At 39.1% G+C, this 16,980-nt stretch overlaps 2 protein-coding genes across 2 annotated transcripts; one reads left to right on the top strand and one right to left on the bottom strand.

Annotated features, from left to right (window-relative positions):
• Nucleotides 1-727: 727 nt before the first annotated feature.
• On the top strand, nt 728-1,799 carry LOC125314469 (RING-H2 finger protein ATL7-like). The gene is made up of 2 exons (XM_048276812.1): nt 728-1,032; nt 1,371-1,799. The coding sequence occupies exons 1-2, from the start codon at nt 802-804 to the stop codon at nt 1,782-1,784; spliced, it is 645 nt and encodes a 214-aa protein (XP_048132769.1). The 5' UTR covers nt 728-801; the 3' UTR covers nt 1,785-1,799.
• A 14,548-nt stretch (nt 1,800-16,347) lies between these two features.
• On the bottom strand, nt 16,348-16,908 carry LOC115743047. The gene has a single exon (XM_030677633.1). The coding sequence runs from the start codon at nt 16,906-16,908 to the stop codon at nt 16,348-16,350; it is 561 nt and encodes a 186-aa protein (XP_030533493.1).
• Nucleotides 16,909-16,980: the final 72 nt, after the last annotated feature.

Here is a 16,980-nt window from a genome sequence, read left to right as displayed (position 1 = left end):
TTGGGTGGAGAGAAACCCTATCGGGAGAGAGAAGACTCGAAACATTGAAAGAGGGAAAATTATCTAAAAGGTCTTAAATCTATTATATTTAGTCCTAAACCTTCTAATTGTGATAATTTAGTCTCAAACTTTTTAACAATTTATCAATTTAGTTCGAAACATTTCAATTGTGCTAATTTAATCATAAATGTTTTAACGATTTGTCAATTTAGTACTAAATCTTTTGTATTTGCCAATGAAATCCTTCCGATCAATTACCCAAATAATAAGTTTATGATTAAATTGAAAAAACTTCAAAAGGTTTAGGATTAAATTGACATAATTGAAAGGTTTAGGACTAAATTGGACTAAATTAGCATATTTGAAAGGCTTATGATAGAATTAACCACCGTACAATAAGTTTAAGACTTTTTGGAACTGTTTTTCACAGTAACTAATTGCACATAGAAAGAAAACTACTATCCCATTAGGAAACTAAATTTAATCGGTTCATATGTGATTTACCCGGATCCGATCATGTTTGAAATTTTGTCTTCAGTTGACTTAAAGCCCTTGATCTACTAGTTCTCGGTTTCCCAATTAAACCTCGACTCAATCTTATTCGATCAATTTCCGTTTTCCTCTGGACAAGTTCTACTCGAACCAGGAAAAACTCATATGTATATGTAGACCCAATCCTCAAGATTTGCATTATAAACTTCAAAGCCCTCCAATTGCTTCACTTCAGCCGACAAGCCGAAAAGACCATCCTCAGACCATCGGTGCTTTCGATTTTCTGTGATACCAACTCTGTTATGATACATGGCCACTTCTTACACTTACACTTACTACGAATCGCGGATCATGGGGGCGCAAAGAATGCGTACGGCAAGCAGCTTGAGTACCGGCGATGATCATCGGATCGCGTTCCAGTTGAATTTTGCCCTTGAATACATCCATCGGCGCGGGGATGAGGTACGAATCCATCGAGCGCTGCCGTGCGCATGGCCCACCCGGGTTTGGTCCGATGAGCTTCTCTGGAACGATGGCCAGGTTAGATTTTGACGACATCATATAATTTACTGATAAATGGAACGAATTGAGTAGTGTCGGCTTTTCGAAGTTTTATTCAAACCGCCGGTTGAGTTCTTGGCATACTACTGCCAACAAATACAAGGAAGTCAAGGTAGACTAGTTTCCTGAAAGCAAGATTATTCATTAGGAGCTTATATTAGTGTGGAATACGTATTAAGACTTACTTTTAGGTTTTTCCTTGTCCTTACTTTGGTTATTGTAATTCAAACTTGTTTAGTACAAAAATTAATTTCGGATGATGTGCGACAAGGCAGTTCATGATGCACTAACCCCATACTTTGGAATGCAATACACAGTTTTTATCCATCATTCTGTCCGCAATTGGCGTTCCCGTGGAGTATCAGCTGCCGATCATCCGAATGATGTACGACAAGGCGGTTCAGATGACCACGACCCCCGCCAGCGACGGCGCCAATCTCGTCCGTATGGAAGTAACCATCTACATCGTGACTCATGTGCTCTTGGAAGCAGAATTATTGCCATCGCTAGTGGAACAACCTTTGCTTTTCGAGTCAGTTTTGGAGAGAATTAGGGTGAAAGACGGCGATCCGACGAGCGAGTGCACCATCTGCCTGGACGAGCTCGCGGGCGGGACGGATGCGATGAAAATGCCCTGCTCGCACATTTATCACGTAGATTGCATCAGGCAATGGTTGGAGAGGAGCCGTTCTTGCCCCTTGTGTCGATACACCTGCGTACGACCGCGTTGATCAAGACAATTGGATTTGATCTTGCAGTATATTATTTCCTTTCCTCTTCTTGATTTCGAAGAAATGTATGGGTTGCAATCCATACCAATTTTCTTCCCTTTAATTATCGGCCGATGCCCATGAGTGCACACCGCGGTGGTATTATACTATTATTTTTACTTGCACATCTCCAAATTTCCGGGCGAAAGATTTATCATCTCTCATTAATTGCTTGCTACTGCATTTTCATTTTTGTTCTTGCTACTTTTAATTTATAATAGAGGTAAAAAAAACAGTAAATCAAAGTGATTAATTTGAATTGAATTTGACTTCATTTCTTAATAATGATCGAGGGAATAGAAGAAATCATAAGCACTTTCATCTTGCTAGATTTCTTTAACAAAGAACCCAAAAACCGTCATGCTTGGGTTCTGCTTGGGTTCGGCAATTCAGACTCTTCCACGACTGAGTAAATAAGCAGCGTTCAGAGACATGGCGATCAGAATCCTCATCTCCCTATTCCTCTCATTCAAAGGGCTTGGAACTCTGCCCTTGAATGCCCCGCACTTGCTTCCATGTGCTTGTGGTGTACCCCTCAAGTCGGTGACGAGAACTGAGTACTTCTTCTCGCTGGTCCGCTCTAGGCCTTGCTCTATGGCTATCTGATCTAGGCCTTGCATGTCCGTCTCTGGGCCCGCCGAGATGTGTTGGTATAAGGTCTTGTTGCAGAACCCGTAGTCCTCGGTCTGGCGGCAGATCTGGTCAATCAGCTGCTGCGTCTGGGCCGGCAAGAGCATTTAAGAAGAGAAGGAAGGCGAAGAAGAGACCGACCATGGAGCGTTCCATATAGCTTTGGTTTTTCTACCGTTTCCTTCTGTTGGATTCACGTGCTACAGGTTTGCGTGAATGAAGAGAAGCAAAATAGGGTTTTATATACACGGCGTGTCTTACGGGATTTTAGGAAGAAAGTGATTATTTCACCATGCACTGAAGATTGAAATCCATACTAGTGGCAAGAGAAGGATGTGATTATATAAAAGCCTAGTAGGAATGCTACTTTCGTTCCCACTTCAAATTTTCCATGCACAGTTTATATCTCTCAGGTAATTTTCCTATTTAAACTAAGCGAATTATAAAATGCGTTAATTCTCGCTATCAATAGCAAGATAATCATTAAAAGACCATGTACTCTGTGAATTTTCTTTCCTAAACTGGGATGAGGGACTAAAGGACAACCTTATGTCGAAAGTTTCACAAGAGGATTGGACAGCCTACCATGAGATGAAAGATCTTCTTTTTAAAAAAAAAAGATTTGATTTTGTTCAATAATCTCCACGAAAACGACTACTTTAATAAGGAAAGAACAATCAAAGCATAGGATGAGATTGAACTTTTAGATTTTAAGCTGTAGAGGACATAGATCGCTTCACACCTTGCGGTGCTGACACCTCTCGCCTATTGAAGTTCTATTCAAAAACCTTGTTCGAGAAGTTGTATAGAGAAGGATTTCCCGCGGTGCAGCAGTTCTTCCATACCAACTTAGCTGGCCGGCGCTGCTATTGGCATAACAACTAGTACTAAAGAGGACATGTGTTGACATCCTGATAATTTACATGTTACTTATCGGTAAAAATGTAGAAAACAAATAACAACTTTAAGTACTTCTACCCAAGTGTATTACTACATCATGTGTACGATGTGTTTTAATCCAAAAGGACTCAGTATTTTTTTCGTAAGTCAACATGTACGTGCATTTACGTGTATTTTAGTAGTAAGGGTAAAGACTTGAAATCTCAAAATAATTTACGGAAAGAGAGCAATGGATGAGCTTTGTATGCCATCCTACAGCCGGCAGGCATTGCCGGCCCTAGTTCTTTGTCCCTCTGCATCTGCCATGGCTGTTGTGAAACTTGTTTTGCAGAGAAGCCACTCATCTGAGTGGAGACTTCTTTCGGAAAACTTTTGAAAGGAAGCTCCTTTTTTCATCTGAATTGGATGATAAGTGCTCTTTTTGGTGCATGAATACTTAACATGGTAAGTGATGAAGCAAGTGCCAGAGACTGAAGATGAGTTTTCCGGTCCTCCTTCGGGTGTTGTTCTATTTTGGAAGGGGGACAAACTGCAGTTGAACATAGAAGTATCTATTTTGGTGACTGATTGAGGAGATTATTCCAAGATCCTGTCAATCTCGATTTGATCCGGCTTTTAAACGATGGAACAATGGGGCGCTACGATATCGTCTTTCTTCATTAACTATAGTTTCCCTTCGCCAATCTTTGTAGGACATGATGAAAACACAAAGATACCGGAGAAGCCGCGGCCGGGGCTTCTCCTTCATGTCCGAACTCATGGTGGCTTTCGTCGGTCTAGCAATTGGATTCATGTTAGCCTTCTTGTCCTCGTCCCCGCCAGCAGAATGAGTAGCTACTGGTCCAAGCTGCGAGAGGCAGGTGGTTGGTTTTGTTCCTCGTAAAAAAAGGAATTTAAGCCTGGTTAGAATGTTCGCTTGTTTGCTTTATTCTTTCTGTAGATCTTCTCCCCCGCTTGTCTGCAGATTCTATTTCATGGTAAATAGTCTCTTTTATTCTAAGCTTCAAACTCAACATGGAAGTCTGATAATGATCACAATATATCCATAGAACATAATCTTAGCCAGAGTTATGTTGTTTTATTCCCTAACTCGAATGTGCTCTGTTTTCAAAAGTTGGACACGCCGAGGATTGGACTAAACACTATGAAAGAGGAAAGATTGTCCAAAAAGTTCTAAATCTATTGTACGGCAGCTAATTCAGTCATGAACCTATTAATTGTCATAATTTAGTCCCAAACCTTTTGACGATTTGTCAATTTAATCCTAAACTTTTCAATTGCACCAATTTAGCCCTAATTCTTTTAACGACTTGTCAATTAAATCCCACTCCTTTAGATGATCTGTCAATATAGTCCCAAACATTTTGACGATTTGTCAATGTAGTCTTTTCTCTCAATTACCCAAATAATAGGTTAGATTAAAATGGCAAAACTTCAAAAGGTTTAGGACTAAATTAACACAATTCAATTGGTTCAGGCTGAATTAGCAAACCGTCAAAAGGATTATGACTAAATTGATATAATTGAAATATTTAGGACTGAATTGGCCACCTTATAATAGGCTTACGATTTTTTGGATAATTATTCCTGTGAAAGATGTTTGGATAATTGAAAGATGTTTGTTATTATCCAATTGCCGAGGTTCTCTTATCGTCCTGTAAATTATTGTCCCATTACGAAACTAAATTTACTTGGTTCATATGTGATTTACCCGAATCCGATCATGTTCGAAACTTGACTTAAAGCCCTTGATCTATTAGTTCTCCATTTCCCAATTAAAGCAGGTCTCAATCTGATTTAATCAATTTCCGTTTTTTCTCTGGACAAGTTCTACTCGAACTAGGAAAGATTTACATATATAAATAGACACCCAATCCTCACGATTTGCATTATAAACTTCAAAGCCCTCAAATTGTTTCACTCCAGCCGACGAGCCGAAAAGACGGTCCTTAGACTGCCAACGCTTTCTATTTCTGCGTTACCTACTCTCTAATGATACATGGCCACTACTTACTACGAAGCCTGGATTACGGGTGAACAAAGAATGCATATGGCGAACAACTTGAGTACCGGCGGCGATCAGCTAATCGTGTTCCGGTTGAATTTTGCCCGTGAATGCATCTATTGGCACGGGGATCGATTACAAATCCATCACACGCCGCGGTCCGCATGGTCCACCAGGTTTGGTCCGATGAGCTTCTCTGGAACGATGGCCAGGTTAGATTTTGACAAAATTATATAATTCAGTGATGAGTGGAGCGAGTAGAGTAGCGTTGAAAATTTTCGAAAATTTTATTCAAATCGCCAGTTGATTTCGTGACGTTCTACTGCCAACAAGTACAAGGAAGTTGAGCTAGACTAGTTTCCTGAAAGCAAGATTATTCATCAGGAGGTTATGTTAGCGTGGAATACGTGGTACCAATTCGATTGATTGGTAGAAGAACATAATACAACATATACGAGTCGCAAACACGAAGCTGTATGATCCATGATGCACTAACCCCATTCCTTGTAATGCAATACACAGTTTTTATCCATCATTCTGTCTGCATTTGGAATTCCCGTGGAGTATCAACTGTCGATCGCCCGAATGATGTACAACAAGGCGGTTCAGATGACCGCGACCCCCGCCAGTAATGGCGCCAATCTCTTCCATGTGGAAGTAGCCATCTTCGCTGTGACTCACGTACTCTTGGAAGGAGAATTATTGCCATCGCTGGAGGAACAATCTTTGCGTTTCGAGTTTCGAGCCGGATTTGGAGAGAATTAGGGTTAAAGACGGCGATCCGACGAGCAATTGCCCCATCTGCATGGAGGAGCTCGTGGGCGGGACGGATGCGACGAAAATGCCCTGCTCGCACGTTTATCATGTAGATTGCATCATGCAGTGGTTGGAGAGGAGCCGTACTTGCCCCTTGTGTCGATACGCCTGCGTACGAAGACGTTGATCAAGAAAATTCGATTCGATCTCAGATTATAGTATTTCCTTCCCTCTTCTTGAATTCGAAGAAATGTATGAGCTGCAATTCATACCGATTTTCTTTCCTTTAATTGATGTCCGCTGCCTATTATCGTTACTCGTACATCTCCAAGTTTTTACGAGAAAGTTATCATCTCACTCTGCACGTTCACTTTCCATTCTAGTTTCTACTGCTTTTTAAGTTAAAATATAAGTAAAACACAGTCGGTCAAAATGATTAATTTGAATCAAACTCAACTTCTTTTCTAGGAAATAGAAGAAATCATAAGCATTTTCATCTCGCAAGATTTCTTTAACAAATAATCCATAAACTGCCATGCTCGGGTTCAGCAATTCAAACTCTTCCTCGACTGAGTATATAAGCAGCGTTCGTAGACATGGTGATGAGAATCCTCATTTTCCTTTTCCTCTCATTCAAATTAGCACATCGCACCTCTCATTACATTTCTTAATTATAAGAGAAAAAGAGTATATATAGTAACAGCTATTAATAAGCTCAAGCTCAAACTATTCAAAGGGCTCAGAACTTTGCCTTTGAACGCCCCGCACTTACTTCCGCGTGTCTGTGGCATGCCTCTCAAATCGACGACAAGGGCCGAGTACTTCTTCTCGCTGAGCGCTTTGAGCCCGTCTTGGAACGGTTTGAGGATGTCCAGGTACCCATTGATGCAGTTATGGATGTAGCTCAGGAGATCCTTGTTGGTGACCTCTCACGCCACTTGCTTCGCGAAGACCAGGGTGTAGGTGTCGTTCTCCTGGCCTTGCTCTAGGGCTATCTGAGCGAGGCCTTGTATGTCAGTCTCTTGGCCCACTGAGATGTGTTGGTTGAAGGTCTTGTTGCAAAAACCATAGTCCTCGGTCTGGCGGCAGATCTGGTCGATTAGTTGCTGCGTGTTAGGATTCAGCACATAATCAAATCGAAGTAAACGTAAAGCGAGAAATTTAAATCGAGACACAAGATTTTATCTTGGTTCACCCTTAAACTAGGGTTACGTCCCGCAGATAATTCCACTATAATTAGTATATCGTACCTCTCATTACATTTCTCAATTACAAAAGAAAAGGAATATATATAGTAGCAACTATTCATGAGCTTAAACTCAAGCTACTAATAAAAAATTACTAGTATAAATTGCTGCCTGCATGAGACCCCTGCCGGTGCGGTTCTCCCGGACCCCTGCCACTTGCTTTTCCGTCGTAGGGGAGTATGAACCATACCCCAACACTACGTCTGCGCGCCGGCGAGGGCATTCAAGAAGAGAAGTAAGGTGAAGAAGAGAGCGGCCATGGAATGTTCCATATTGCTGTGGTTTTTCTACCGTTTCCTTCCCTTGGATTTACGTGCTTCAGGTTTGCATGAATGAAGAGAAGCAAAATAGGGTTCTACATACGTGGTGTGCCGTACGGGGTTTTAGGAAGAAATTGATTATCTCCCCATGTAGTCATGCACAGTAGACTGAAATCCACAGTAGTGGCGACAAATCGGTTTAGAAGAGAAGCATGTGATTATATAAAAGCCTAGTAGGAATGCTAATTTCTTTTCCACTTCTAATTTTCCATCCGCAGCTTATATCTCTCAGGCAATTTCCTTTTTAAAGTAAGAAATTTGTAAAATGTATTAATTCTCCCCATCAATAGCAAGATAATCATTGAAAGTCTATATACTCTGTGATTTTTCTTTCCTAAACTAGGATGAGAGACTGAAGGGCAACGTGATGACAAAATATTCATAAGGGGATTGAAGCAGGTTACTATGAGACAAAAGATCTTCTTTTTAAGGAGATTCGATTCAGTTTAATTGTCTTCACGAAAACGACGACTTTATTAAGGAAGATCATGTCTTCAGTAATATCTTTAAAATAGTATGAGTAACTTTTCCTACTAAAATCAAACCTTAACATTGTGTCTCAATTGATTTCAAAGCATAGGATGAGTTGACCTTTCAGATTTTAGGGACATGGGTCTACATCTTGATAACTTACTTGTTACCTTAGTAATTGATCGGCAAAATGTAAAAAATTAATAACAAGTCGAAGTAATTTTACACAAGTACAATACGTCATGTGTACGATGTGTTTTAGTATAAAAGGACAAGTATTTTGTCTTAAGTCAATATGTACGTGCATTTATGTGCATTTTACTAGCAAGGGTAAGATTTCAAATCTCGAAATATTTTTCTCTAACCTTATGTATTTATTTTAATGTTAGTATAGTGTGCTTTCGTCAATAATTTCTTGTAAATATCTACCGATCCAAGTTCTTCATAATAAAGTCCTAATGCTTAATCTTTCAAACGGTCAAATTTTTTTTATGTATACTTTTTTTTTTGTTCGTATACACATTTACTAGCAAATGCATTTTGCCTTTAATAGTGATTTGTTGTTTCTATATCTTGAGTAATAAAAATCACAAGATAATTATCGAAAAAGTCCTAAACCTATTATATTGGGGTTAATTTAGTCCTAAGCTTTTTATTTTGGCTATTTTAGTCTTAAACATTTTGACGATTTGTCAATTGAGTTATTTCAGACAATTTTAGCTGGAATTCGTTGAAATGGATGTAGGATAACTGGTGCTAACATGGATGATTTTGTAATTCTTTTTAATTTTTCTGAATTTTTTAATAATATTTTCTTTCCTTTTCTTTTTATTCCTTACTATTGGTGGGAAATGGGAGAAAAAAGAGAAAAGAAGAAAGAAAAGAAATGAAAAGGAAGAAAAAAAGACAACTTAGAAAAACTTAAAAAATGCAAAAATCATCTAGTCAACTTTGGTCGTGCCACGTAAGTTGATCAACGCTGGTTGGAATTTCATGTTAGCAGTTTCTAGTTGAAATTGATAGGGAAATGGTCAAAATGTTTAGGCTGAATTGGTCAAATTAAAAAAGTTTAAGATTGAATTGTCGTATTATCGAATACCAGCTGGAATAGTCAATCAATCTCTTGTTCCCTTCTTCTCTTTTTTCTTTTTCCACGAAGTAAAAAATACATAAGCGTAACACGCTAACTGCGAAGACAAGACATCCCCGAGGAACTTCACCACCTTAATCCCAATTTAAAAACGAAATTTCATAAAATCCAATCACCACGTAATTTTGATTGCTAGCCTTATTTGAGCAAGGCAAAAACACTATTAAAAAAAAAAAAAAGACGGCAATCAAACTTGACTTCTTACCATCTGCATGGAGGAGCTTGCTTGAGTTCCTACTGCTTTTTTTAGTTAAACTATGACTAAAAAACAGCCAATCAAAGCGATTAATTGGAATCAAACTTGACTTCTTACCTCAATCAATGATTGATGAAATAGAAGAAATCATAAACATTTTCATCTCACGAGATTTCTTTAACAAACAACCCATAAATCGCCATGCTTAGATTCAGCAATTCAAACTCTTCCTTGACTAAGTATATAAGCAGCGTTCAGAGACATGGTGATGAGAATCCTCATCTCCCTGTTCCTCTCATTCAAAGGGTTCGGAACACTGCCCGTGAACGCCAAGCACTTGCTTCCGTACGCCTGCGGCGTGCCCTCCAGGTCGGCAAAGAGGGCCTGGTACTTCTTCTCGTTGAGCGCGTTGAGCCCGTCCTGGAAGGGTTCCAAGATCTCCAAGTACCCGTTGATGCAGTTCAGGATGTAGTTCAGAAGATCCTTGTCAGAGACTTCCCGCGCGAGCTGCTTCGCGAAGACCAGGCTGTTGGTGTCGTTCTCCAGCCCTTGCTCTAGGGCTATCCGAGCGAGGCCTTGCATGCCCATCTCTTGGCCCGCCGAGATGTGCTGGTTGAAGGTGTCGTTGCAGAAACCGTAGTCCTCGATCCCCTTACAGATCTGGTCGATCAGCTGCTGCATCTGCGGGCCAGCGAGGGCGCTCGAGATGAGAAGGAAGGCGAAGAAGAGAGAGGCCATGGAATGTTCCATTCTGCTTTGGTTGTTCTACAGTTTACTTCTCGTGGATTTATTCGTCCGAGTTTGCATTAATGAGGCAAGAAATCCACAATAGTGGCAAGAAATCGTATTGGAAGAGAAGGATGTGAATCCTATAAAAGTCTAGTGGGAATATTAATTTCTTTTCCATTTCAAATTTTCCAATGCATAGCTTATCTGCAATTTTCCTATTTAAACTAAGAAATTTATAAAATGCATTAATTCTCGCTATCAATAGCAAGATAATTAGTAAAAGACTATGCACTCTTTGATTTTCCTTTCCTAAACTGGGATGAGAGACTAGAGGGAAACTCAATGACGAGAGTTTCATAAAGGGACCAGAGCGGGCTACCATAAAGCAAAAGAGATTCTTTATAAAGATATTCAATTTGGTTAGTCTCCACGCTAAAAAAAAAAAAAAAAAAAAAAACGACTTTGATATGGAAAGAAAAGATCATGTCTTCGGTAAAATCCTTATAATGGTACTAGTAACTCTTCCTACTAAAATCAAAGGTTAATGTAGGATATAAATAAAAGTTGAAGTACTTTTACACAAGTATGATGCGTCGGATGTACGAATGTATCTTAGTCTAAAAGAACGAGTATTTGTATTTTTGTAAGTCAATATGTACGTGTATTTCAGCACCAGCAGCAAGGACGTGATTTCAACTTCGCATTCCTTTTCTTTGTCCCCACCAATCTTCTCCCGTGTTACTCTCCGCCGCCCCCACGGCGGTCCCTCCCGCCTTTGATTGCTGCCACTTCGGAGAGGACTCCCTCGCCTCGCCTTCTCACATCAATCTCCAGTTCAAATTTCACAATCCGATTGCAAACACCCAAACCGCTTCCCAAGACTCGAATCCGCCTCGCGCGTCGACTTCACTTGAATTAGGATAAATTTACAGCTTCAAGCACGTAGAGTAGAATCAAAAAACCTAGAATTCGAATTTCGATGCAGTGAGCTCGTCGCAGAGCTCGAGATTCACACTGAGTAAAGTGTGACCGAACACAAATAGCGGCTACAACTTACAAGCCAAACATGCAAGGGACGAGCTCGCAGGATTCCAACGAGCTCGAGTCTCGTCACCTGGTGTCGCAGTTGGTTACCTAAGTAATCGATCGGTAAAATGTAGAAAAATAAAAACAAAGTTGAAGTACTTTTACACAAGTATAATACATCATGTGTACAATGTGTTTTAGTCTAAAAGGACGAGCATTTTTTCGTAAGTCAATATGCACGTGCATTTAAGTGTATTTTAGTAGCAAGGGTAAGCTTTCAAATCTCGAAATATTTTTCTCCAACCTTACGTATTTATTTTACTGTCAGTATAGCGCATTTTAGTCAATAATTTCTTGTAAATGTTTAACGATTCAAGTATCTCAAAATAAAGTCCTAATGCTTAATCTTTCAAACGTCAATTTTTTTGTGTATAACTTTTTTGTGCGTGTACACATTTACTAGCATATGCATTTTGCCTCTAATAATGATCTGTTGTTGCTATATCTTGAGCAATAAAAAGCACGGGATAATTGCTAAAAAAGTCTTAACCTATTATTCGACAGCTAATTTAATTCTAAACTTTTTATTTGGGCAATACTAGTCTTAATCCTTTTGACGAATTGCCTGTTTTGTCATTCCAGCCAATTTTAGCTGGAATTTGCTGACGTGGATGTAGGATGATCGGCGCTAACGTGGATCATTTTTGCAATTTTCTGAATTTTTTTTCTTTTTTCTTTCCTTTTCTTTTTTTTTCCTTATCGTCAATGGGAAATCGGGAAAAAAGAGAAAAGAAGAAAGGAAAGGAAAGAAAAGGAAAAACAGAACTCAAAAAATTGCAAAAATAGTCCACCATAGCGTCATCCGTGCCACGTAAGATGATCGACGCCGACCGGAATGCCACGTTAGCAATTTCTAATGAAAATTGATAGGCAAATTGTCAAAAAGTTTAGGATTGAATTGGTCAAATTGAAAAGTTGAAGACTGAATTGGCCGTCGTAAAATAAGTCCATAACTTTTTTTAACAAAATTTATATAAAAATCACACTTTGAATTATATTCATATCAAGTCGAATTTGCGTAGAGTGAATTTGTCATATTGTCTAGGGGTGAGCATGGTTCCAGTGTAAAGCTGGGAACTAGAGAATCGAACCTGTGGTTCCCGGTCCAATTCCAAGTTTTAGTAGACTAGGATTCGGTTCCCGGTTTCGCATTTTGAGGAACCGCCGATTCCGGTTCTCGATTCTCTTTCTGTTTCCCAGTTCTCTATGGAACCGAACCAGAACTGTTATTTTTAAACCTTAACTCGGCTTCCGGGTAGATTCGCGCTGATCGGTTAGAAAGTTTCTGGAATTTCTTTTGTGGATTTGACTTGATGAACCAAGAATGTTGGTATTCCCAAGTGGCCACAAGGTGCGGTTTTTTTTTTTCCCCTTGTTTTCCTCCTTGAATTTTCTGCAGAAAGTGAAGAAAAATTCCATCTTTTCTGAATTAAAACGCCATCTTAGGTTTTGGGTGTTCCTTGTTTGCATTCATGCTTTTGATGTGTTTAAGATCGGGGTGATTGATGAAAAAGTTTCATTTAAGTTGCTCTGGAGTTCTCTTCGTTCATGCATTTTATTATATTAATTTATTTTGGGAATGCACTAACCTTTTTTTATCAATTGTAATCACTCTCTGATTAAAAATGATTATGGAGATGTTGGATTTGTTTTTCTTAAGTGTTCTTAGTAGAATTGGTAGGTCCCCGGGTACCCTGGAACCAGTAACGGGGTAGGTTCCAAGGTACGCAGAGGGGTAGGTTTTAGGTTTCGAAAAATAAAGAACTTGTACTAGCGGGTAGGTTCCAGGTTCTAGGTGGAACCTACCCAAAACCCGAAACCGCTTACCCCTAGTATTGTCGACTCTCATCCGGAATAGCCAACCAATCTCTTTTTCTCTTTTCTCTTTTTCCAAGAACTAAAAAAAAAAGTTGTAACAAGCTAACTGTGAAAGCAAGCCATCCTTGAGGAATTTCACCTCAATTGCATGCATAGTGGTGGCTACGGGCCGGTTTGGGCCCGGAACTAGCCCGGTCAAACACGTAACCAAGTATGTTGAATGGACCTGCCGGTTCCAAATTGGAACCGGCCCGTCCCATATGGGCCGATTACGGGTCTATATTACGTGGAATCGGCTTTATAGCCGTTTGAAAAAAAAATGGGGAAAGAGCCATGGCTCTTTCCCCGACCCGACCGATGAAAGGCAACGGCTATTTCCTCCACCCCCTTTTTTATTTTTTAATTAATTTATTAATTCTATCCTAACTATTATAAATATTCATTTTCATCTTTCATTTTTTCTCATAATTTTTCTCAAATTCTCTCAATCCACTCAATTCTTTCAATTCTCTCAATTTTCTGAATCCGCTTTCCGCTCAATTCTTTCAAAAAATGACAAGTGGAAATAGAGCTAGTGACAGAGGAAAGAGCTCGATGGGGGGATCCGATTATCCTCATGATCCTCGTGATTTTGCATATTGGGGAGACGATGTTGATGGTATCAACATTATTCCCAACGTCGAGCATGTCCCAACACAAGAAAGTCTTCATCATCTTACCGGTATTGAAGAAACGTCAACAACAAAGGAGTCGGAACGGGAGGTTACATCGGACATATGGGAGCACTTCACGAAAGAACATTTCGTCGCAAAGAAATATCAGGTAATATGTAAATATTGTAGAACAACGTACAAATTCATAGATGAAGGCGTCTATGGAACATTTAAATAGCATATGAGGTCGAACCATCCAACGCAAGCGAGGATCGACACCAGCCAACAACAAATTTTTGGGTACGCCAATCCTAACACTTCTCCTTCATTTCGTTACAATGACAAACTTTATACAGAAGAATTACCTAGATGTGTTGTCGTTGAACATTTATCTTTTAATTTTGATGACAAATTTGGTGTTAAACATTTTATACAAACTGCATGTACTCCAGAAGCAAAATCTGTTTCGAGAAATACGCTTAAACGCCAACTTTTTGATCTTTTTAAAAGAGAAAAAGAAATTTTAAAAAAAATTATGAATTTTAATGGACGTGTGCATATAGATAGCGATATTTGCATGATCCTTGGCAAATTCATTTTTATATGAGTATTACATGTCATTGGATAGATGATGATTGAAATATTCAAAATAGAGTTATTGCATTTCGAGTTTTTGATGATAGGCATACGGCAAATAATATTTATAGAATAATTAGGCAAGTTTTAGAAAAATATTTTTTGCTTAATAAAATTTTTTTAGTTGGTTTTGATAATGCCACAACAAATACCGCTTCAATTACCGAGTTAGAAAAGATTTATAAACCCACTTTTGGTAGAAAATTTTTTCACACTAGATGTGCCTGCCATTTTTTAAATTTATGTGTACAAAATGGTTTAAAAACTCTTGCTTTTTTTCTCACCTTAATAAAAACAGCAGTTCAATTTTTATGGAAACATCCTCAAATTATGAAAGAATGGGGCAGATTTTGTAAAGCAAATAGAAGAAGACCAAAAAGATTTTCAAGAGATGTTCTAATTCTTTGGAATTCTACGTACGAGTTTCTTAATCAATCTTTTGCATGTAAAGATTTATTATGTACATTTATTTCGAATAATTTTTCTCAAATTAATTTGTTCCCACAAGAGTGGGATATTTGCACAAAAAAAAAATTAGATTTTTTAAAAGTTTTTAATAATGCAACTTATACTTTATCCGGTGTTTATTATCCTATTGCGCATTTAATTTTAATAGAGTGTATTAATATTGCTGGTATTTGTGAAGAAAATGGAAAAGATGATCAATTAGGTTCCACTATTATAGCAATGCGAACAAAATGGCTGCATTATTACACCGAAATTTCTCTTATTTTTTTGGTTGCTTCTGTTTTCAATCCACGTATCAAATTAGATGGTTTGATTGATTATTTGACTATGTATTATGAATGTTTACATTTGATTGAAATGGTAAATGTTAGAGCTATACAAATAGTGATTAAAAATGCAATAGTAGAATTGTATAATGAATTTTGTAGTAAATATAATCTAGATGATAGTGGATCTTCTCAACCTAGTGAGATACAAAGCGAGGACGTAGGTAAAATTAGTAGAGGGTACAAACTTCTGATAAATAGGTAAACAAAAAAAACAAAGAGGAGCAATAGGAAATATTTCTGAAATATATACCTATATAACCATTTCTTTTGAGTTTGGTGAATCTAAAAAAGGCACAGATTTCACAATTCTAGATTGGTGAAAAAGGCATTCAACCCAATTCTCAATTCTCGCTCTCATCGCAAGACAGGTTTTAGCAACCCCTTGTTTAATAGTTGCGGTTGAACAAGCATTTAGCGTTGGAGATAACATTTTGGACAACCGACGTTCAAGATTAGCTTCGGATTCAGTGGGGGTTCAAGCTTGTGTCGATGGTTGGATAAAGGCTCAATATCAACAATAAGAGATGGATTGCAGCAATGAAGCCGAATTCTTCGATGATGGAGATACCAACGCCACAGGTACCGATAACGGAACGGGCAACGACGATTAACAATGAGGTAACCATGAAGTTGTCAAAGATAAAAGAACTATATGGATTTTGATTCTTCTATCTTCAATAAGATATTTAAGCGCTTAATAATAATTCTTTAAGTTCAAGCCCTATCCCCCTCCATTTTTTTCCCCTCAAATTTGATTACAATTTGTATTTGATAATTTATTATTTTTTTAATTTCATAATTCATTATTTAAAAATTAAATTTAAAAACCGAAATCGGTGGTTCCATTTTCGGTTTTGAACCGGATCCGGGCCTTGAACTAGCCTGGAACCACCGGTTCAAAATCGGAACCGGAATCGCCCCTTAAGGTTCCGGTTCCGACCAATGGCCATCTCTATACATGCATGCAAATAAAAAATTTTAAAAACCAAATTTCATAAAAACTAATCACTCGGCAATTTGATAGCTTAGTCTTATTTGAACAATACCAAACATTATAAAAAGAAAAAAAAACCAATTGAAAAGGAAGGAATCAATCACTTGAGACACTAGATAGTCTAGATAGCTAAAGCTTAGTGTTTTGCTCCGCCTCCATGACCTAGACTGTATGCTGTCGCAGCAGCCATAGTTATAAGAATCCTCTCCTCTCTGTTATCCTCGTAGAGAGGATTCGGGATCCCGTGCTTGTTGCCGTACGGTCCGCACTGAGTCGCCAGCACCTTCGCCGAGTTCAGGAAGTCGGTCAGCACGGCACCGTAGTTCTTGTACCCGAAGGCCTTGTCCGCGTCCTCGATCTTCTCCAGAATCGACAGGTACCCGCCGATGCAGGTCTTGAGGTAATTCACCAGTTGCTGGTCGGTCGCCTCTTTCAAGGTTTTCTTCGCGAAGACCAGCGTGGCGGTCGTGTTGATCAGGCTCTGCTCGATGGCTATCTGAGCCAGGCCGTGCATGTCGGTGTCCGGGGTGGAGATGTGCTCGGAGAAGCACTTGTTGCAGAACCCGTAGTCCTCCATCTTGCGGCAAATAGTGTTGATTAGCTCCTGCGTCCTAGGCCCGATTGCCGAGGCGCAGACGACGACCGAGATGGCGGCGAACAGGAGGAAAATAGGGTGCTTGAGAGGAGTTTGGTCCATGTTTAGGGCTCTCATTTCTCTACTTCTTTGTTGGCTATGTAGGTTGGATGATTCGTGCATGAGGGGAAGAAC

This window comes from Rhodamnia argentea, chromosome 3 (assembly GCF_020921035.1).
Source record: "Rhodamnia argentea isolate NSW1041297 chromosome 3, ASM2092103v1, whole genome shotgun sequence".
Classification (NCBI taxonomy): Eukaryota; Viridiplantae; Streptophyta; class Magnoliopsida; order Myrtales; family Myrtaceae; genus Rhodamnia; species Rhodamnia argentea.
This window is presented reverse-complemented; position numbering and strand designations above follow the sequence as displayed.